The sequence below is a fragment of the Pongo pygmaeus genome, chromosome 3, assembly GCF_028885625.2.
Source record: "Pongo pygmaeus isolate AG05252 chromosome 3, NHGRI_mPonPyg2-v2.0_pri, whole genome shotgun sequence".
Taxonomy (NCBI): domain Eukaryota; kingdom Metazoa; phylum Chordata; class Mammalia; order Primates; family Hominidae; genus Pongo; species Pongo pygmaeus.
In genome coordinates this window covers 60,913,756-60,937,544 of record NC_072376.2, presented here as the reverse complement: position 1 = coordinate 60,937,544, position 23,789 = coordinate 60,913,756, and the positions used below count along the sequence as shown (strand labels likewise).

General features: G+C 38.3%; 1 protein-coding gene across 17 annotated transcripts in view; it reads right to left on the bottom strand.

The window, feature by feature from the left end:
• Positions 1-1,406: 1,406 nt before the first annotated feature.
• The window catches only part of AASDH (aminoadipate-semialdehyde dehydrogenase), a 52,449-nt gene continuing 30,066 nt past the window's right edge, over positions 1,407-23,789 (bottom strand). For 14 of the 17 annotated variants that reach the window (XM_054484678.2, XM_054484689.2, XM_063664529.1 and 11 more), the window contains 10 exons: positions 18,237-18,478; positions 17,760-17,866; positions 17,094-17,266; positions 16,458-16,650; positions 14,394-14,509; positions 12,315-13,110; positions 8,168-8,331; positions 6,622-6,744; positions 5,898-6,029; positions 1,407-1,905 (listed from right to left, as the gene is read on the bottom strand). In XM_054484678.2, coding sequence (XP_054340653.1) covers positions 1,516-1,905; positions 5,898-6,029; positions 6,622-6,744; positions 8,168-8,331; positions 12,315-13,110; positions 14,394-14,509; positions 16,458-16,650; positions 17,094-17,266; positions 17,760-17,866; positions 18,237-18,478 — 2,436 coding nt within the window. In that variant the 3' untranslated portion in view covers positions 1,407-1,515. Of the gene's footprint in view, positions 1,906-5,897; positions 6,030-6,621; positions 6,745-8,167; positions 8,332-12,314; positions 13,111-14,393; positions 14,510-16,457; positions 16,651-17,093; positions 17,267-17,759; positions 17,867-18,236; positions 18,479-23,789 lie in introns of those variants that run through there. The other 3 variants (XM_054484685.2, XM_054484696.2, XM_063664531.1) reach the window with 3 other exon arrangements.

The following is a 23,789-nucleotide window of genomic DNA, read 5'->3' as shown; positions in this document are numbered from 1 at the left end:
GCCTCCTTGAGCTGTGGTGGGCTCCACCCAGTTCGAGCTTCCTGGCTGCTTTGTTTACCTAAGCAAGCCTGGGCAATGGCAGGCACCCCTCCACCAGCCTCGCTGCCGCCTTGCAGTTTGATCTCAGACTGCTGTGCTAGCAATCAGCAAGACTCCGTGGGCGTAGGACCCTCCGAGCCAGGTGCGGGATATAATCTCCTGGTGCGCCATTTCCTAAGCCCGTCAGAAAAGCGCAGTATTAGGGTGGGAGTGACCCGATTTTCCAGGTGCCGTCACCCCTTTGACTAGGAAAGGGAACTCCCTGACCCCATGCACTTCCCGAGTAAGGCAATGCCTTGCCCTCTTCAGCTCGCGCACAGTGCGCTGCACCCACTGTCCTGCGCCCACTGTCTGGCACTCCCTAGTGAGATGAACCCAGCACCTCAGATGGAAAAGCAGAAATCACCTGTCTTCTGCGTCGCTCACACTGGGAGCTGTAGACCAGAGCTCTTCCTATTCGGCGATCTTAGCTGCCCGCAAAAGATCAAAATTTCAAGGAAAGGGCATTTCTAGGAACAATGAATGCCTGAAATCACCATGTATAAACATGAAATTGTACTATGTGGGGGGTGGGGTATATGTGTGTTTATTTTATTCTACATTAGTACTTCATTTAAAAATAACTAAGGAACGTAATTCGATAACTAGATCCTGCCTTGGAAAACCTTTTGCCATGAATGACAAATTCATGTAATAAAGACTGTTTTTAACCCCCCAAGTATATTCTGTTCCTCCCCCTGCCCCCCAGCTGGGATCTTGCTTTCTTAAAGAAAAAAACATAAAATTAGCCTAATGTATTAGGGTTCTCCATAGAAACCTAGCGATTAGGAGAGATGTATTATAAAAATTGGCTTAAGTGATTATGGAGGCTGAGAAGTACCACCATCTGCCATTTGCATGCTGGAGACCCAGGAGAGTGGTGCAAAGGCTTCAGAACCAGGAGCTCTGATGTCCAAGGGCAGGAGCAGATGGATACATCTCAGTAAGAAGAGAGCATTTGCCCCTCCTTTACCTTTTCATTCTATTCAGGCCCGCATCAGATTGAACGATGCCACCCACATTGGCACACTGGTGAGGGAGGACCTTCTTTATTCGGTCTACTGATTCAAATTCAAATGCTAATCATCTTTTCCAGAAACAGCCTCACAGACATACCCAGAAATAATGTTTTACCAGCTGAGTATCCCTTAGCTGGTATCCAGTCAAGCTGACATATAAAGTTAACCATCACACCTAATTAAACAAAAGTGCTACTAAATATATTGATGTGTTTTGTTCTCTAACTCCTTGTAAAAGCTTCTGTTGTTCCTATGGGAAGTAAAATATAGTTAGTTGTTCTCTAATCAAGTGTAGTAGACAAGTTTCCGTTTCTTAGCCAAAATATAATCTTTAATATAAAATAAGTCCACATGCTCTATAATGGTAAAATATTTTCAAATATCTCACATTTGTTATACAAATAAGGACTGTATTTGATTATTTTTGATTGCCACCCAATAAATCCAGACAATAAACATAATTATCTCTACACCCAATAATGAGCATTGATTCCAGGACCACAGGAGAAGAGAAGACTTCTCCAGGAAGTTCATAAACACTTTGCAATTGTCCACTCTGAGATTCCAAGATCCACACTTTCCCATCAGTAGATGCTGCTGCCAGCAACATTTCATTGCTGCCATTGTAGTTACGGAAAGCAAACGGTGTTGCATAGACCCTTGAAGTAGTTTCAAATTTCCACTGCAGGTGACCTTTCATGTTACAACAGTAGATAAAGCAATCATGGGAACCAAAAAATATTTTTTGCTCTGATGGTGAGGTACACGGGGATGAAAAGATTGGTCCACTGGTAGGGAACTGCCAAACCTATAACAAGTAATAAAAATAAATATAATTCATTCATCTAATTGCTCCAATTCTCCCTTAAAGCTCTATGAGGTTCTTAATGCAAATCTAAGAGATATAGGCTATTTGAATGGTAACTATACACAGACAAAATGGCTTTTTCTGAAAAGTAGCACTATCATACTAGACCTCTCTCCCAGTGGTAAAATGTAAAATCTAAGACAAAATATACTGGAGTGTTGTTACTATGTGATTCACTGCCGTGCATAATAAGTAAAATTAATTTTGAACTCCATTCAAGAGTTAGTATTATTCAGAGACACTGAGTTCAAAGGTAAAACTACATTGAGTTTTCAATATATCTTTTTTTAATTTTTATTTATTATCAATATATTTTTGAGATGGAGTCTTGCTCTGTCACCCAGGCTGGAGTGCAGTGTCATGATCTCAGCTCACTGCATCCTCTGCCCGCCAGGTTGAAGTGCTTCTCCCGCCTCAGCCTCTTGAGCAGCTAGGCGCATGCCACCACACCCAGGTAATTTTTTGTATTTTTAGTAGAGATGGGGTTTCACCATGTTAGCCAGGATGGTCTTGATCTCTTGACCTCGTGATCCGCCCACCTCGGCCTCCCAAAGTGCAGAGATTACAGGTGTGAGCCACCACATCCAGTCTTCAATGTATCTTATTAAAAACTGGGCCAGGCATGGTGTTTCATGCCTATAATTCCAGCATTTTGGGAGGCCAAGGCAGGCAGATCACCTGCAGTCAGGAGTTCAAGACCAGCTTGGCCAACATGGTGAAACCCCGTCTCTATTAAAAATACAAAAATTAGCCGGGTGTGGTGGCACACACCTATAGTCCCAGCTACTGGGGAGGCTGAAGTGGGAGAACCACTTGAACCTGGGAGGCAGAGGTTGCAGTGAGCCAAGATCACACTACTGCACTCCACCCTGGGCGATAGTGAGACCTCGTCTCAAAAAAAAAAAAAAAAAAAAAAAATTGAGACCAATTTTCAATATATCTTATTACAAACTATGTATCTTTTTTTCCAAATGTAGGAAAAAAAGAATTAATTGTGCTGAAAGGAAGAGTTTATGGGCAATGATAAAAAGTTATAAGTTGTGGCCAGGCACGGTGGCTTCCACCTGTAATCCCAACACTTTGGGAGGCCAAGGCAGGTGGATCACCTGAGGTCAGGAGTTCGAGACCAGCCTGGCCAACATGGTGAAACCCCATCTCTACTAAAAATACAAAAATTAGCTGGGTGTGGTGGTACACAACTGTAATCCTAGCTATTCAGGAGGCTGAGGCAGGAGAATGGCTTGAACCCAGGAGGCAGAGGTTTCAGTGAGCCAAAATTGTGCCCGTGCACTCCAGCCTGGGCAAAAGAACAAGATTCCATCTCAAAAAATAAAATTAAAGAAAATAAAATTCATATGGAACCAAAAACGACCCAGAATAGCCAAAGCAATATTGGGTAAAAAGAACAAAGCTGGAGGCATCACAGTAACTGACTTCAAAATAAGGCTAATTTAGCCAAAATGGCACTGTATTGGTATAAAAATAGATCAATGTAACAGAATGGAGAACCTAGAAATAAATCCACGTAGTTACAGCCAACGGAGTTTTGAGAAAGGTGTCAAAAATACACAATGGGGAATGGACACCCTCTTCAATAAATGGTGCTGGGAAAATTGAAGCTCTACATGCAGAAGAATAAACCAGACCCCTCTCTCTCACTGCATATAAAAATAAACTCGAGATGGATTAAAGACTTAAATTTAAGACCCAAAACTAGTTAAAACTACTAGAAGAAAACATAAGGGAATCACTTCAGGACACTGGTCTAAGCAAAGCTTTTATAGCTAAGGCCTAAAAAGTATAGGCAACAAAAACAAAAATAGTTAAGTGGGACTATATTAAGCTAAAAAGCTTCTGCACAGCAAAGGAAACAACAGAGTGAAGAGACAGCCTGTTGAATGGGAGAAAATACTTGCAAACTATTTATCCAACAAGGGACTAATACATAGAATACGAGGAACTCAAACAACACAACAGTAAACAAATCCTATTAAAAAGTGGGCAAGGGAGATGAATAGACATATCTCAAAAGACATACAAATGGCTAACAGGTATATGAAAAAAACACTCAACATCACTAATGATCAGGGAAATGCAAATCAAAACCACAATGAGATATCATCTTACCGAGTTAAAATGGTTATTACTAAAAGAACATAACAAATGCTGACAAAGATGTGGAGAAAAAGGAACTTACACTGCTGGTGGGAATGTAAATTAGGGTAGTCATTGTGGAAAACAGTATGGAGATTTCTCAAAAAACTAAGAAGAGAACTATCATATCCAACAGTCCTACTACTATTTACCCAAAGACAAAAAATCAGTATATCACAGAGACAACCTGCACTCCCATCTCCCATGTTTACTGCAGCACTATTCACAAGAGCAAAGATACGAAATGAACTTAAGTGTCCACCGATGGATGAGTGGATAAAGAAAATGTAGTACATATAGATGCAGTGAAATATTATTAGGCCATAAAAACCAAGGAAATCATGTCATTTGCAGCAACATGGATGGAACTGGAGACTTTTTTTTTTTTTTTGGAGACAGTCTCTCGCTCTGTTGCCATCCACCTCCCGGTTCAAGCGATTCCCCTGCCTCAGCCTCCCAAGTAGCTGGGACTACAGGCGTGTGCCACCATGCCCAGCTAATTTTTTTTTTTTTTTGTATTTTAGTAGAGACGGGGTTTCACCATGTTGGCCAGGATGGTCTCAATCTCCTGACTTTGTGATCCTCCCACCTTGGCCTCCCAAAGTGCTGGGATTACAGGTGTGAGCCACGATGCCCGGCCATTGGAGGTTTTTATCTTTAGTGAAATTAAGCCAGGCCCAGAAAGACAAATATTGTATGTTCTCACTCACATGTGAGAGCTAAAAAAGTTGATCTCATGGAGGAAGAAAATGGAATATTAGAAGTTGGGGGCCGGGCGTGGTGGCTCATGCCTGTAATCTCAGTACTTTGGGAGGCTGAGGCAGTTGGATCACTTGAGGTCAGGAGTTCGAGACCAGCCTGGGCAACATGGTGAAACCCCGTCTCTACTAAAAATACAAAAATTAGCCAGGCATGGCAGCATGCGCCTGTAGTCCCAGCTACTTGGGAGGCTGAGGCAGGAGAATTGCTTGAACCCACAAGGCGGAGGTTGCAGTGAGCCGAGATCATACCAATGTACTCCAGCCTGGTAACAAAGCAAGATTCTGTCTCAAAAAAAAAAAAAAAAAAAAAAAAAAATGAAGTTGGGGTGTGTTGGCTAATAAAAAAATAAAAACAGGTTAGTTAATAGGTAAAAACATATAGTAAGAAAAAATAAGTTCTAATGTTCAGTAGCAAAGTAGGATGACTACAGCCAACAACAATATGTTGTATATTTCAGAACAGCTAAAAGAGAAGACGTGAAATGATCCCAACACATAGAAATGATAAGTACTCAAGGTGATGGACACCACAAACACCCTGACTTAATCATTATACAGTCTATGCATGTAACAAAATATCACATACGTACCCCATAAATAGGTACAAATGTCTGTATCAATTAAAAGAAACCAGGGGTTTTATTTAAACTTTTATAATCTCAATAGAAGTTATAATAAAACAGGCTAAAAACTGGTAATATTTTAAAAATTGGGGGAGATGACAAAAGAAGTGTAACAATGTTTGGGTAGAAATCTTTTAAATCTACTATGTCTTCTTTAAAAAATTAAGAAATCCATGGCTTCACAATTAAAATAGAACTACTTCTCAACACCGTGAGTTGAATAATGATGTTTAAAATGTTACTTCAGTTGTCACCATCTGCTTTGCCTTTAAGAAAAGTAAATTTAAAAAATATAAATAGAACTATAGAGATATAAAATTTCTAGTTCTATTTTTTATATATACATTTTTATATTTATAAAATTGTATATATAAAAAATTTCTAGTTCTATTACCTGTTCTCCAAAGTGAGTAAAGCAGAGTAAATTCCCATCTACACAGCCAATACAAATATACTGTGAGCAACATCGTGGGGAAGAGAAGAGTGGTTTTCCACAGGAATGTTTCCAAATAACGTTCCCAGTAGCCTGTCACAGTAAAAAGCAATTCACAGCATTTTATGTCATCCTACTAATCAGTTACCCTTTAAAAAACAAACTCATACATCTCCTAGGGGTAGAACTAAAATAGCAGAAAATGCCATAGTGGTATGCAGACATAAATGAAGCTCGTATACATATATAAAATTAATCAGTGCTATGTATGAGAACTAGGAAAAAGGCTTGCAATAAAAGCAGCAAAGAAAAAACTAGCACCTAAGAGCTATCCCTATGATGGACATAAAGTTCTTAATATGATGAAAAAAATTCTGTCAATTTGAACCTGGGAGGCAGAGGTTGCAGTGAGCTGAGATTGCGCCACTGCACTCCAGCCTGGGTGACAGAGGGAGACTCTGTCAAAAAACAAACAAACAAACAAAAAAATATATATATACAGGAATTTAAATTTTCTTATCTTTCTAGATCTCATGTCAATCATTTTTAATGAATTCCAGTTTGGTGTATGTGGACTACTATAATTAACTGAAAACTACTCAAACTTTCAAAGCTCAAACCAAAAATTTTAAAAATTTAAAGAAAAGATAAGTAATAAAATCAATATGTATTATTTTATGCCTACAGGATTTACAGCCAGTAAAAGTCCTCCCAATGTAGCAAAATACAAATGATGTGGAATCAGGTTCAAACACGGAGAGGAAAAGACAGTTCCTCCACATTTTGACTTCCAAGCACACTTCTTTCTCTGCAAATAAGAAAACAAATTAATTTGTTCTTGTTGATGGTTAACAAATCCATATAACCTACCCTTCATGATATTATGTCTGTTTAGTTAATATAAGTTTTCATCTTTAATCAGATTAGTATAAAGACAAAGGACACTACCCAGAGACAACCAGTGTTAACATTTTAGCATTTTCTCATTTGATCTTTTTGGGGTATGAGTGTGTGTGTCTGTGTGCGCACATCTGAGAATATGTGTACATACACACACACGATCTAATATAGCTGAGATCATTCTGAATATATAACTTGGTATATTTTGCTCACTGATTTTGTAAAATGATTTAAATATAATTTTAATCCATAACATCCCATATGAACATAAATAATTTCTCTCTCTACCTTATCACTGAACGTTTTTTGGAATTTCTAGGTATTATAAACAACTTAGAAATAGGCATCTTAATGCATATATTTGACTATGTTTCTGATGATTTTGCCAGGATTTCTAAAAAAAGAATTTTATTGGATCAAGGATATGAAATTGTTACCTATGGTCAAATCGTTTTCATTAGAGGCCTCACTAGTTACAACCTCTTACCACTCTCATCAGCATTTAATGTTATGATGAATATGTTTTCTAATCTAATACCATTTGTTTATCTCAGAGTTTTTAATTTTCATTCCTTTGATTATTAAATTCATGAACTATTTATATACATTTACTAGCCGTCTCTTCTTTGGGGTCCTGTGTATTTATGTCCCTTGTTTATTTTTCTATCTATCTGCTCTATATTTGTCTTATTAATTTGTATTTGATCTTTATTTTCATTAATACTTATAAATATAAATGAATTTCCACTTTTTTTACATTTATTTCAACAATTTTCCCAGCTTAATTTCATAATTTTTACATAACATTTTAATTTTTATGTAATCAGGTCTTAAAATATCTTATTGATATCTTCATCATTTTTTTCTACTATCAAGATGATAATCCTAAGTACTTTAATTCCAAAACTCTGAGTAGCACACTTATTTGTGGTAAATTTGGTAATGAAGTTGAAAAGGTCTTAAGATATTAAGACTTAATTAATACTTTATTCTTCCCAGACCACAGTGATAAGCTTGGGAAATAGTTAATACCTGTTCCAAGGCTCAACTGCACCTGACAGTTACTCACTCTTCTTCTAAGTATTGAAATTTAATGCTTCTATGCTTATGGTATTAGACTAATGAGGTGAATTTTCTTTCTTTTTTTTTTTTTTTTTTTTTTTTGAGATAGAGTCTCACTCTGTCACCCAGGCTGGAATATACTGTCACAATCTTGGCTCACTGCAACCTCCACCTCCCAGGTTCACGCAATCCTCCCACCTCAGCATCCGGAGTAACTACCATTACAGGCATGCGCCACCATGCCCAGCTAATTTGAGGTCAATTCTTACATAAATATCTAAAGCATATGCGTGCTGGTCATGAGATCCAATGTAAATGAGTCCTGTGGTTGGATCCATGGTTGCCGAGCTTTTGACAGCATCTTCAGTAGTAAACATCCAGTATTTTTCTCCACTATTACTTTTCAGAACATAAACTAATCCATTATAACAGCCTACCAAGAAACAAAGCACAAAAGATTTGATATAGATACATTACTGGAAAATAATTCTTTAGCCTACAGCATGCAATTTATATTCAGTCCTCCTCTTATATATAGGCTCTATGATCAGCTCATCTGGCTTACATTTTAGCAATGTAAAGCAGAAAGTGAATTAGTAATCACTTGTGTAAAATATCTATTTAGTAGGTGTATCTTTTAAAAGTACTTCACTAATTTTTTTACATACTTATTTTTAAGAAGCGCTTCACTACTGAAAAAATAATAAAGTACACTGTGGCGGAGAGAGATTTTTGACACATCTGGATTCAGATTTCATCACGACTATCACTGGGCATTTAAATCACCCAGTGTTGCTAAGCCCCAAATTATTCATCTGCAGAATGTGGAGTCATCTACTTCCAGGGTTATTGCAACAATTCAGATAATGTGAACAAATGCCCAGTGCATAGAAGGTGTTTAAGAAGTGCTAACGTTAATAGTCAATGTTCATTGAGCATTTACTATGTGTCAGGTGTTATTCTAAGTATGTTACATATATTAATTCATTTAATCCTCACAGTGAAGTAAGTACTATTATAACCACATTTTATAGGTAACAAAATTGAAGCACAGAGAGACTAAATTACTGGGGAAAAATTACACAGCTCATATGTGGCAAACCAAGATTTGAATCTAAGAAGTCAATCTCCAGAGCCTATGCTCTTAACAACTAAACTGCTTTTCCCAAATTGCTGCTATGGATGAGAAGACAGGGCAGGAGTCCTTGACCTTGGTGTAGCCAAAATAACCTAACTGGAAGTAGAGATGGTTCAAATCTACAAAGTGAAGGTCACTCAAATTCCCTGGAGACCATGAAAATCAGGAGAAGTAGAATTTGGGGACAGCTATTTAGGGCAATTTCATTGACGCCCACTCTCTAGATGGCTCTGCGTATGGCCGTTGCCACTCATTTGGGGCCCAATTCCCAATGTACTTTTTATGCTTTTTTTTCCCCCTGGCAGTTATTATCTAGTAGCAAGAGAGCAGTGGCCAGCTCAGAGATGACAAAGAGAAATGTCCTACATAGTAGAGCACCCGAGAACTCACCTGGGTAAAGATTTCTGTCAATTCAGTTTAATTCCAAAAGACAATACAAAAGAAAATCTTTTTGACCTTGGGTTAGGCAAAGATTGCTAAGATGACACCAAAAGCATGACCCATTAAAAAAATTAAATTGGACTTCATCAAAATAAAGGACTCCTCTTCAAAAGACACTATGTCACTATGCTAAGAGAATAAAACACAAGCCCCAGACTGAGAGAAAACATGCAAAACATATATCTGATAAATGATTTATATTCAGAATACATAAAACAATTCTTAAAACTCAATTTAAAAAACTTAAAAATGGGAAAAAGATTTCAATAGACACTTCATGAAAGATACACAGAGAGCAAATGAGGTTATGAGAAGGTGCTCGTCAGACATGGTGGCTCACGTCTGTAATCCCAGCACTTTGGGAGGCTGAGGTGGGCAGATCGCTTGAGCCCAGGAGTTTGAGACCAGCCTGGACAACACGCAGAAGCTCTGTCTCTACAAAAATTATAAACATTAGCCAGGTGTGGTGGTGCATCTGTAGTCCCAGCTACTCCAGAAGCTGAGATGGGAGCATCACCTGAGCCCAGGAGTTTGAGGGTGTAGTAAGCCATGATCACGCCACTGCACTCCAGCCTGGGTGACAGAGCAAGACCCTGTCTCAAAAAAAGGAAAAAAAAAAAAAAAAAGATGCTCAACATCACTGGTCACTAGGGAAAGGCAAATTAAAACCACAATAAAATACCACTCATGATTATTTCAACGGCTATAACCAAAAAAAACAGTTAAAGCTGACAATACCAAGTACTAGCAAAAATGTGGTGCAACTGGACTTTTCACACATTGATGGTGGAAATGCAAAACACTTTAGTTACTTTGGGAAACAATTCAGCAGTTTCTTATCATTCAGGTATATTACTGAAAGTGTTCTGTAGTACAATTTTCAAAATGCCGTTGTTTAAAGGGGAAGAAGGGAAGAATCACATTCAGATTCAAGTAGATTGCCGCTAGGATAGCACAAGTAGGGAAAGCTATTCCTAAGCCTTTAGTCTGAAAAGCTTTGATGAAGATTCCATAAGCGTATAAAATGAAACCTAACATACTTGGGAGAGTAAAAAGAGAGTTGTAGTCAGGGGGAGATATTATACCCAGGACCCCCATATTCCTAATAGAGTAAAAGTCACCTATACCTTAATGAAACTAAGCAGCAGTTAGTAGCTAACACTTAATGAGCACTTATGAAAAAATGTTCACCAGGCCAGACATGGTGGCTCACGCCTGTAATCTCAGCACTTTGGGAGGCTGAGGTGGGCAGATCGCTTGAGCCCAGGAGTTTGAGACCAGCCTGGACAACACGCAGAAGCTCTGTCTCTACAAAAATTACAAACATTAGCCAGGTGTGGTGGCACGTCCCTAGCAATGCACCAATCGATTCATAGACAGTTATCTCATTTAATCCTCCCAAAAGCTTGATAAAAGATTCTAGTGGTTTTAAAATATGTCCAGGAGGCCGGGCGCAGTGGCTCACACCTGTAATCCCAGCACTTTGGGATGCTGAGGCAGGTGGATCACAAGGTCAGGAGTTCAATACCAGCCTGACCAACATGGTGAAACCCCATCACTACAAAAAATACAAAAATTAGTTGGGTGTGGTAGCATGCGCCTGTAATACCAGCTACTCAGGGGGCTGAGGCAGGAGAATCACTTGAACCCAGGAGGCGGAGGTTGTAGTGAACCAAGATCGCGCCACTGCACTACAGCCTGGGAAACAGAGCCAGACTCCATCTCAAAAAATAAATAAATAAATAAAAAAGTCCATGAATTCTTTGATGTACTTCCTTTCAAGAGGTGGAGCCTAATTCTCTTCCCCTTGAGTGTGGCTTGAACTGAGTTATGCACTTTTTTTTTTTTTTTGAGACAGAGTCCTGCTCTGCTTGCTCAGACCAGAGTACAGTGGCACAATCACCACTCACAGCAGCCTCAACCTACTGGGCTCTAGTGATCCTCCCACCTCAGCCATCCAAGTAGCTGGGACTACAGGCATGTACTACCATGCCTAGCTAATGTTTGTATTTTTTGTAGTGACAGAGTTTCTGCATGTTACCCAGGCTGGTCTCGAACTCCTGGGCACAAGCGATCTGTCCACCTCGGCCTCTCAAAGTGCTGATATTACAGCTATGAGCCACCGCGCCTGGCTGAGTTATGCCCTTCTAATTAACAGAAGAAAACAAAAAATGATGGTATGGAATTTGGAACGCTAGGTCATAAAAGGTACTCTGTTCCTCTACTTGCTGTCTCCTGGATCACTCTGAGGAATGTTAGCTGCCATGTTGTAAGGGCAGTCAAGCAGCCTAGAGAGAGGCATATGTGGCAAGAATTGAAGCTTCCTGCCAGAATCAGCAAAGAACTGAGGCTTTCTTCTAATAGTGATGCAAATGAGCTATCTTGGCAGAGTTTCCAACCCAACTCAAGCTTTCAGATGGCTATAGTCACGTGAAAGCCCTGAACCAGAACTGCCAGCTAAGCTGCTCCTGAATTGTCTCATAGAAACTATGAGATAATAAATTTGTGTTGTTCTAGGTTGTTGAGTTTTGGGGTATTTGTGATGCACCAACACATTTTATTATTATTCCCATTTTACCCACAAGGAAAGTGAAATTCTAAGAGGTTCAGTAACTTGCCAAAGGTCACAGAGTTCATAATAGCTATACAGGTAGGTTCAAATCCAGGGACTCTTGACCCCAAGGCCCACATTATTAATCAGCACAGGGTTAACTATAACTTTTGGACAGCAACCAAACCCATCATATTTAGATTTTTAAAAAATTTAACTTGGGCCTATGAAGATTATTGTATGGTAATTCAATTTAACTCCACAAACCTCAAATTCAAAAACTTACCCACCACAATAAAGTTTCCACACTTAGATACACATGCTGAGGATTCAATTCGATCTCCCAAAATCTGTTCCCATTTTACCTTTCCAGAGTAAAAGTCAACTGCCTTAATTCTATGAGAATGGGAACCAATGTACACAGTTGTAGATGACTTATCAAAAGTGGGTATTACAACCAGCGGTGAAGCATCTACACATTTGCCTGTGTCTGACCTCCACCTCACATGTAACTCCATTTTCTGAGTCCCTATCACAGGTTTCCCGTCTTCAGAAACTTTTGCAACACAGGATGGATCTTCTGACTTCCCAATAATAACTGGAGAATTTAAGCCTTTCAAATTTTGAATGTTGGTCTGTGAAATTGAATCAGAAGGACAGGCTGAAGAGCAATGTCCTAACTTTGTTAAAAACCTAGTGGTATTCAGAGACAAAATTTGACTCCCTCTGCTCAGTACAACAAAAGCATTAATCTCATTGTGGCAACTGAAAGTCATGATGGCTTTCTGATGTAAAGATGTTCCACTGGCTTCCTCTTGATTAATGTGGCTGAGTTTCCTTTTTGTGGCACAACTCTTCCTGAATGTCACATCTTCATCTGGAAACACTGTTTGAAGGATGTGATTATAAATCTCTAAAATGGAACTGCTGAGAATAATTTCCAGAAGCCCAGGTAATGATGTACCAACAAGTTTTTCAATCTCACTGAGGAGCCGGATGGACTTTAAGGAATCTCCGCCACTATTTAAGAAGAGTGACTCATCAGGAACCCTCAAAAGATCTTCTGGGAGATTCAGAGTAGACTACAGATAAGAGAATAGAGAAATACGTGACGTAAATGTCTAAAATCAAAAGACTTCAACATTTACAGGTAATATATAGAGATGAGAGCACCTACATTAATAATTAGAAATGAAGGTCGGGTACAGTGGCTCATGCCTGTAATCCCAGTACTTTGGGAGGCCAAGGCGGGCAGATCACATAAGGTCAGGAGTTCGAGACCATCCTGGCCAACACAGTGAAACCCCATCTCCACTAAAAACACGAAAATTAGCTGGGTGCGGTGGTAGCCACCTGTAATCTCAGCTACTTGGAGGCTGAGGCAGGAGAATCGCTTGAACCCAGTGGGTGGAGGTTGCAGTGAGCCGAGATTGTGCCACTGCACTCCCACCTGGGCAACAGAGTGAATCTCCGTCTCAAAAATAATAATAATAATAACAATTAGAAATATAAAATAAATACTTTTAATAATAAAAATAAAGTTTTAAATTATTTTATTTATGTTAAAGGAGATCACTGTGCTACCAATTTTGTCACAAATTCACTCAAAAAGTACAAAATATACTTCCCTTTAGAGCAGTTTTCTTACCCATAAAATTGGGACAAAAACATCTGATTTATTAATTATAAAGCCCACAAGATACCAATAGCCAATATTTCTATAATATGGGAATAATTTGTCTTTGGCTGCTTCATATAAATCAAAATTACTTTCCAAGACTCTAAAAATGAAGTAGATGAGACTTTTATCTTAGATACCCTCTATTTTTAGACAAGGCTACACAATTACATCCTCTTTTCAGAACCCTTTAGAAAAGAAAAATCTACATTTTATTTAAGAAAAATTATTAACTTACTGAGATATATTTTTAAGCAAACTCTCTCAAGTAGAAATACATATTGTTACTGAAAGTTCTTTTAGAATAATGATGTAAGCCCTAAGTATAACAGACAACACACTGTGCTATAGCAAGATTTGGCTATTTTCTCAGCTCTGACAAGAGTGTTACTACATTCCACCGATCCTCTTAGAGAAAAGTTATGTCAAAACAGGCTTTGTCTACTTGTGCCTTTTATGACTACTTCACTTTCAATAAATTTCTCTGTGGTAAACTTAATCTAGTCTTATAGTAGAGAACCTAAACTTCATTTTAATACAAATTGGATAAATGAAGATATACTACCTAACATCTGAGTAGCAATAACATTCTCACAAAATTTTATCCAACTTGTTAGGATGATAGCAGTCTCTAAAGATATAAAACGACCTCTTTATAATAATAATTTTGTAACTTAAAAATTGTACCTTCCACAAATACTGTAATTTTTCCCAAAGGTCCTCTTTCCCACTGAGCTTATTCTCAGACTTCAAGTTTATGTAGTTTAAATAAATCTTGTTTAACTCAGAAACATCAATTTTGCCTTAATATAAAAGAGAAATAACAAATGTTTTAAAACATTTTAGAATTTCACTCAAAGCCTTTATATATTCATTAGCCATATACATTTTTCTTTGTACAACACAGAAATCATATAAAGAGTTTGTTGTCAACAATCAATTCTAAAAAGTTGTCTGATGCTACCAAGAACGTAGAGAGAAATAGATGAGAAACAGGCCAGGCATAGTGGCTCAGTCCTGTAACCCCAACACTTTGGGAGGCTGAGGTGGGAGGATCGCTTGAGGCTAGGTGTTCAAGACCAGCCTGGGAAACACAGCAAGACCCTGTCTCTACAGAAAAATTAAAAAATTGGCCTGTAGTTCTAGCTACTCAGGAGGCTTAGATGGGAGGATCACTTGAACCCAGGAAGTTGAGGCCGCAGTAGTGAGCCCTGACTGCACCACTGCATTCCAGCTTGGGTGAAGAAGTGAGACCCTAACTCCAAAAAAAAAAAAGAAAGAAAGAAAAAGGAAAAAAGGAGCTAATATTTATCCAATTTATCTCAATTTCAAGAGTTAAGGAAATAGTTCCATTAACTGAGCAATTACTGCATGTTGAAGTATATATTAAATAAAAATGAAATTGGGAAGGCAATATAATATGGTGATTAAGATTATATATTTTGAAGTCAAACAGTCCTAGACAGACAAAACAAACAATAATAAAAATAAAATTAAAATAAAAAACAGTCCTAGACAGAATATCAATTCTATCACTGTGATAGGTTAATTGTATGTGTCAATGAGGGGGGGCCACAGGGTGCCCAGATTAAACATTTTTCTGACTGGGTCTGTGAGGGTGCTTCTGGATGAGATTAGTAGATAAAACTAATTAAGGACTCAGTAAAGTAGACTGGGCATCATCTAAACTGTTGAGGGCCAAAATAGAAAAAAGGCAGAGAAAGGAAGAATTTGCACCCTTTTCCTTTCTCTTTTTTGAGATAGAGTCTCACTCTGTTGGCTAGGCTGGAGTGCAGTGGCACAACCTCAGCTTACTGCAACCTCTGCCTCCTTGGTTCAAGCGATCCTCCCACCTCAGCCTCCCAAGTAGCTGGGACTACAGGCGTGCACCACTGCAATCGCAATTTTTTTTGTATTTTTAGTAAAGACAGGGTTTCACCATTTTGGCCAGGCCAGTCTCAAACTCCCAACCTCAAGTGATCCACCTGCCTTGGCATCCCAAAGTGCTGGGATTATAGGTGTGAGTTGCCGCACCTGGCCTGCACCCTTTCTCTTGCATCACTGCTTAAGCTAGGACATCTCATCTCCTCCTGACCTCAAACAGGGATTTATATCATCAGCTCCCCCTGATTCTCAGGCCTTAGGACACAGACTGGATACAGCACCGACTTTCCTGAGTCTCCAGCTTGCCAAAGGGAGATATTAGACTTCTTAGCGTCCATAATTGCATGGGCCAATTCCTGACAATAAATATTTTATATATCTATATATTGGTTCTGTTTCTGGAGAACCATGACTACTATACTAATATAACCACTAACTATCAAAATGATTTTTGGAAAATTACTTAACCTCTTTTTTTTTTTTTTAGATGTTGCCAAGGCTGGAGTACGGTGGTTATTTACAGGCACAAACATAGCACACTGTGCCCTCAAACTCCTGGCCTCAAGCCATCCTCCACTTTAGCTTCCCTGAGTGGCTGAAACTACAGGCGCTCACCACCATGCCTCACCCAACTACTTAACCTCTTTAAGCCTTATTTTCTTCATCTGTAAATAGGAATAATACCACCTATCCACAGGATTTTCTGAAGATAAAATGAATTAATTATACAAAGCATTCAAAAGAGGGTCTATCACAATAAATGCTAGTACCATTTATAAAAATAAAGATTTATGTTATCATTAAGCTAGTTATGAATACAATTAGTATTATTTGGCACTGAAACATATCGGCTTTAAATTACTTTACCGTGGGATGTAAATGGTAGAGAATCGATCAATACAAGCTCATCCGGGACTGCATGACTTGGAAGATACTTCTGCAGTTCTTTAAAAATGTATTCTTTTACTGAAGCATCTTTAGACACCATGAAGAGAATTAATTTTTCCTGATTATACCATGTAACTGCACAAGACTCCACTTGCTGAAGCTCTTCAGCAACCTATAAGAGAGATTATCCCAATTTGCCAATGAGGATGTTTACAAACAAGCTTCCTAAAAGCTTATTTTTGTTTATGTCTGAAATCAAAACAGCTGAATTAAATTTTGGAATATACTGGAGATTTTTTAAAAATTGCTTCGCTACTGTTACTATTACTTGCACATAGGGTTCATAATATTTTTCAAAATAATAGATCCTAAAGCAAAATAAGCCAGTTAAATTTCACAAACATCAAAATCTAATTTGTCACTTATTTAAAGAATAAGCATCTCTTCATGCTGGGGATAAGGGGCACCCTGAATTATTCATACCCTTTATTGTAATTCATCACTAACACAAAAATGGCAGGTGTAAATAATAGAGACCCCAGCACAGAAAACTGGTGGTGGCTGCTTCTACTACTTACATCTATTAATAGATATTCAATATTTAAATAGTTCTACCTGTTGCACAAGTTCAATGTTAAGACGTTTGCCATGACGTTTGATCTGACTGTCTTTTCGTCCCAAAAAAAAAATCTCTCCATCTTTCACAGTCACAAAGTCTCCTGTAGCTCGCATTGTGCCAAGTGGTACTGTCACTTCATCATCAAGAAAACATACTCTGTTTCTGCCACCTTCCCAAGATATAAACACCAACGTCATAAAAATCCAAGGGAAATATATTAAAAACCATAAAATCAACATCTCCAAAAGTTCAGTGACTAAGCTTCAAAATTTAAATATTAAAAGAGGGGCTCATTTTAAAATGTTATCTGATAAAATCAGACACAATAAGTTCAGTAAATAAGCAGAGATAAAATGAAATTTATTTCTTAAAATCTATGGAATTAAAAAAATTCTTAGACTACTGATTAAATATAATTTTGGCTATAAATATAAATATGAAGGTCCAAGTTACAGTTTCTAAATTACTTTTATTAATGTATTAGACATTATTATCTGAAATAATCATTGTAACATTTGGTATTTAATGACTATATGAATGAGATTAAAAATTATCACTGAAAAGCATGAGATAGACAAAAGAAAAAGAGGAAAGGAATAAAATTAACACATCAGATCATTTTTCTTGAAAAAAAAATTCCCAATCAACAAATATAAAACAACCTAAAAATACTTGGCCACTGCCTTCTTGAATTGTGAAGCCATTAGTATCTCTGACTTCAACTACTGTTCCAAGAAGTGGAAATCCCAGTTGTACAGGCAATTCACATCTATGAAAATAAGATCCAGAGCAGATTTAAAATTTTTCATTTGAATAGAATATTTTCCAATATATTTAAATCATATTGTACCAAATAAAGAAAAAAAAGTTTGTTACGCTCTAATTCAAAGACTGACAAGAGGAAAAGGTTAGGTGGAAAGGTAACCATATATGTTATTCATTACTATTTAGTACAAAAAGTTGTAGCAGTATCTTGGCACCAGCTATAGTAAAGAAGGTTCTGGATTCCCAACTTAAAATATCAGATACAATCGTGTTTCTAAAATTATTACCCCAGCACCTATCAAAAACACTGTCAGTGTTAAGATCCTAGAAATATACAGTCTCTCTTCTCTATATAGTATAACAAAAACTCTTACTTGAGAGTAGAGTTAAGAGTCTTCTCTGGAATCCTATAAATGGTCGCCCAACTTGATACCTCTGTGATACCATAAACATTAAATATTTGTGTTTTATTGCCTTCTCCTCTCCAGCTTCTGAGAACTGCCAATGATGGAAACGCTTCACCACCAAGGGCTAATACTCGAAGTGAAGTAGTGGCTGACAAAACAGTTGACTTGATAAGCTGAGATCCAAATCTTCTAAGCAATGTTGGTGTTGCCTGTAGATACATTTAAAATAATTTATTTATTTTCCTTCACTTCTTTAAAAAGGTAAGCACTATAGTTATTATTTCAAAGTTAACATTTGGAGCCCACATGGAAATGAAGGCTGTGTTTATCAAATGGGAAATCTCATTTGGAAAACTACTGATGCAACATTATCTTCTTTTGTTGTTGTTTTTTTTTTTTTTTGGTTTTGTTTGTTTGTTTTTTGAGACAGGGTCTCACTCTGTTGATCAGGCTGGAGTGCAATAGCATGACCATGGCTCACTGCAGCCTCAACCTCCCAGGCCCAAGTCATCATCCCACCTCAGCCTCCTGAACAGCTTGGACTACAGGCACGTACCACCACACTTAGCTAATTTTTTAAATTTTTTGTACAAATGGGGCCTGTGTTGCCTAGGCTGGTCTTGGACTCCTGGGCTCAAGCAATCCTCCCACTTTGGCCTCCCAAAGCACTAGGATTACAGGCATGAGCCACCATGCCTGGCCCAACATTATCTTCCTAATGTGGATATCACTTATGCTTTAGAAAAAAACTCAAGCAAAAATATTACTTATATTTCATCATACTGATTACACAAAAAGGTTTAGGATAAAAAGGACAAAATCTATAAAATCAATTTACCTTTCCTTTCTTACTCTGTATAAAAAGTATACAAAAGGGTTTAAAAATGTGCCTAAGTAGCTCTCTCCTCCTGCCGTCCAAGATGCCAAAAGGAAAGAAGGCCAAGGGAAAGAAGGTGGCTCTGGCCCCTGCTGTTGTGAAGAAGCAGGAGGACAAGAAAGTGGTGAATCCCGTTTGAGAAAAGGCCTAAGAATTTTGGCAATGGGCAGGACATCCAGCCCAAAAGAGACCTCACCCACTTTGTGAAATAGCCCTGCTCTATCAGGTTGCAGCGGCAGAGAGCCATCCCTCTATAAGCAGCTGAAGGTGCCTCCTGTGATTAACCAGTTCACCCAGGCCCTGGACCGCCAAACAGCTACTCAGCTGCTTAAGCTGGCCCACAAGTACAGACCAGAGACAAAGCAAGAGAAGAAGCAGAGGCTGTTGACCTGGGCTGAGAAGAAAGCTGCTGGCAAAGGGGATGTCCCCACTAAGAGAGCACCTGTCCTTCGAGCAGGAGTTAACACCGTCAACACCTTGGTGGAGAACAAAGAAAGCTCAGCTGGTGGTGACTGCACACGCGGATCCCATCGAGTTGGTTGTCTTCTTGCCTGCCCTGTGTCATAAAATGGGGGTCCCTTACTGCATTATCAAGGGGAAGGGAAGACTGGGATGTCTAGTCCACAGGAAGACCTGTACCACTGTCGCCTTCACACAGGTTAACTTGGAAGACAAAGGCGTTTTGGCTAAGCTAGTGGAAGCTATCAGGACCAATTACAATGACAGATACGATGAGATCCGCCGTCACTGGGGCAGCAATGTCCTGGCTCCCAAGTCTGTGGCTTGCATCGCCAAACTGTAAAAGGCAAACGCTAAAGAACTTGCCACTAAACTGGGTTAAATGTACACTGCTGAGTTTTCTGTACATAAAAATAATTAAAATAATAGAAATTTTCCTTTAAAAATGTGCCTAAGTAAAACAATAATGAATAAAGATTTATAACAAAAGCTTTATTGAGGTATAACTGACATATAATAAACTATTTTAGGTATACAATTTAATATGTTTTGATATATGTATATACTAGTAAAACCATCACCTCAATCAAAATAATGAACATAACTGTCTTAGTTGATTCGGCTTACTATAACAAAAATACTGTAGACTAGGTAAGAAATGTAGTGCTCACGGTTCTGGAGATGGGGAAGTCCAAGACCAAGGTGTGGGCAGACTTAGTGTCTGGTGAGTACTCTACTTCATAGATGGTACCTTCCTCCTGTGTTCTTGCATGGTAGAAGGAACCAACAAGCAACCTCAGGCTTCTTTTATAAGAGCACTAATCTCATTCATGAGGTTCCCACCCTCGTGACATAGTCATCTCCTGAAGGCCCCACATCTTAATACCAACAGATTGGGGATTAGGTTTCAACATATGAATTCTGGAGAGACACAAACATTCAGATGATGGCAATATTTATCACTCCCAAAACTACCTGTGTACCACTATTAGTCTCCTCTCCAACTGGATCCCTTATCCAAACAACAACTGATCTATTTTCTGTCACTACAGATCAGAATAATCTTGTATAATTCCATTAATATAAATTATATATATAATTATATATAATTATGAATAGAAATTATATATTCCATTTATATAAATGGAATCATAAAATAAGTAGCCTGTTTTGGCCTGCCTTCTTTCACTCAACATAATAGATACAATTCATCTATGCTGCTAAGTGTATCAACAGTTTCATTCCTTTGTATTGCTAAGTGGTATTCTATAGTATGGATCAGGACTGGGTTTCACTGTTCCATATAAAATTTAGGATCAACTTATTCATTTCTAACAAAAAAGCCTACTGGATTTTGCTAGAAGTGTGTTTAATTTACAGATCAATTTGGGGAGAAATGCAATCTCAACAATATTAAAACTTCTAATCTATAAAGACAAAATGTTATGTAGGTCTCTAATTTCTATCAACAATGCTTTATAGTTTTCAGTGTATAAATCTTGCTCTTTAGCTTTATTCCTATTTTATTGTTTTTGATGCTAGTGTAAATATTATCTTAATTTCATTTTTAGATTTTTCTTTAATACATATACATATATATGTACAAATATATATATAGAAATACAATTGATTTTTGTATATTGATCTTCTATCCTCCAACCTGACTAAACTTTATTATTTCTAGTAGTCCCCCTCACCACCTCCACCCCCCTACAATATTTTCTATATACAGGATCACATCAACTGCATACAAAGAGAGCTGTACTTCCTCCTGTCCAATTTAAGTACCTTTAGTTCTTTTCCTTCTTGCCTTATTGTACTGGCAAGAACCACCAGAATGTTGAAGTGGCAAAGGCAAACTTGCTTGCCTTGTTCCCAATCTTAGGGTCAAAGCATTCAGTCTTTTATCAAGTATGGTGTCATATTACCTGTAGTTCTATTTTAGGTGCCCTTCTTCATATTGGGAAAGTTCCCTTTTATTCCTAGTTTGGTAGGAGCTTTTTAAAAAATCATAAATGGGTGTTAGATTTTGCCAAATCCTTTCTCTGCATCCATTAAGATAGGTATGTGCTTTTTGTTCATTATTCTTTATGTAGTGTATATCATCAATAGATTTTTGGATGTTAAACCAAACATGCATTTCTGGGATAAATCCCACATGGTCACCTTTAAATTTACTGAGACTTGTTTTGTGGCTTAGCATATGACTTATCCTATGAAATGTGCCAATGTGCTTAAAAAGAATTCTGCAATCATTGGATGGAGTGTTCCATATATGGCATTTGGTTGATAATGTTGTTCAATTCTTCAATACTAGCTGATTTCTGTCTAGTTTTTCAATCAATTATTGAAAGTGGGGTATTAAAAACTCCAACCATTGAGTTGTCTACTTATGTTTTCAATTTTGTCCATTTTTGTTTCATGTATTTGGAAGCTAGTTTTAGGTGGATATACATGTATAATTGTTACATCTTATTGATATAACAAAGTACTAATTGATATACTGACAATCTTATCCTTATAAAATTGTTATTGTTGCTTGGTTTTTTTTGTTGTTTTTTTTTTTTCGTTTTTTTTGCTAGTGCATTTCTTTGCTAGTAACCTGCCTGGACTAAATCCATGAAGTCTGTCTCCCCTCGTATATGTGGCCACTGATGTTGCTGCTTAGTTGCTCATTAAAAAATACATGTTCTTCTTTTTATTTTTTGTGAGACAGAGTTTCGCTCTTGTTGCCCAGGCGGAAGTGCAGTGGCGCAATCTCGGCTCACCACAACATCCGCCTCCTGCCTCCCGCCTCCCGCCTCCTGCCTCCCGAGTTCAAGTGATTCTCCTGCCTCAGCCTCCTGAGTAGCTGGGATTACAGGCATCTGCCACCATGTGTGGCTAATTTTTTTGCTTTTTTTTTTTAGTAGAGACGAGGTGTGGCCAGGCTTGTCTCGAACTCCTAACCTCAGATGATACTCCCACCTCGGCCCCCCAGAGTGCTGGGATTATAGGCATAAGTCACCTCACCATGCCCGGCCTTATGTTCCTTTTTTTTTGAGACAGAGTCTCACCCTGTCTCCCAGCCTGGAGTGCAGTGGCACGATCTTGGCTCACTGCAATCTCCACCCCCCAGGTTCAAGCGATTCTCCTGCCTCAGCCTCCTGAGTAGCTGGGATTACAGGCATGCACCACCGTGCCCGGCTAATTTTTGTATTTTTAGTAGAGACAGGGTTTCACCATCTTGGCCAGGCTGGTCTTGAACTCCTGACCTCGTGATCCACCTGTCTCGGCCTCCCAAAGTGCTAGGATTACAGGTGTGAGCCACCGTGCCCGGCCGATGTTCTTCTTTTTAAGTCTGAGTTCTTATGAGTCATCCCATGTGTAGAAAGCAAGTGATCAATCAATGATCACTAGACAGACTGTCCAAGTGTGGACTGTCCAAATGTGGACAGTCTGTCAAGTGAATGGTTGGACAGACAACTTGAAGTTTAATTCAGAAAAATGATTTAAGGTCACAGCTTATAAAATATTTATAAAGTAGAATGACTCTACATCCCAGTAGGGTACTTACTGTCCCAAATCTGTATGTGGATAGGGGAGCTCATTCAAAGGTCAGGTAATTTTCAAGCCTGATCCATCTTTTATTTTCTATGGTCCCTTTTGTGTCTCTTATGTGCATGAACACAGCCTCAGGTTCAGTCAGGAGTTGCATCAGTCCTTTGGTCTCTGATTCACATGAGTGCAACCTCAGCCAGGAATATACTTATCCCACCACCACTGCAATCTCGGGCTAGAAGAGCTGTTGACCTCTCAGGCTAGGGAGCTGTAGGCCTCCCTACTGGCCTACTTCAAGATCATCATTTCCACAGATGCTGCAGCTGGTCATGGGCATTACTGACTATTACAAATTAAGTGAGCCCCTTCAAACAGACAGAATCTGTGTGTTGACTGAATTGGGGTGGGGATGATAGGAGCAGACCCATACCAAAATGCCATGAAGTTCCACTATTTTTACACAAAATTCAGTAGTTTTAAAAAACATAAACATTTCTAAGATTGCTATATGTCTTTGGTTGATTTCCAAATGTTGAAATGCTTGTTTTTTTTTCCATTTTGTCCAGCTTTATAGTTGCTTTTTGGGGGAAGATAATCTGCTAATCTCTTCACTTGGCCAGAGCCAAAATCCACACAGAGTTGTA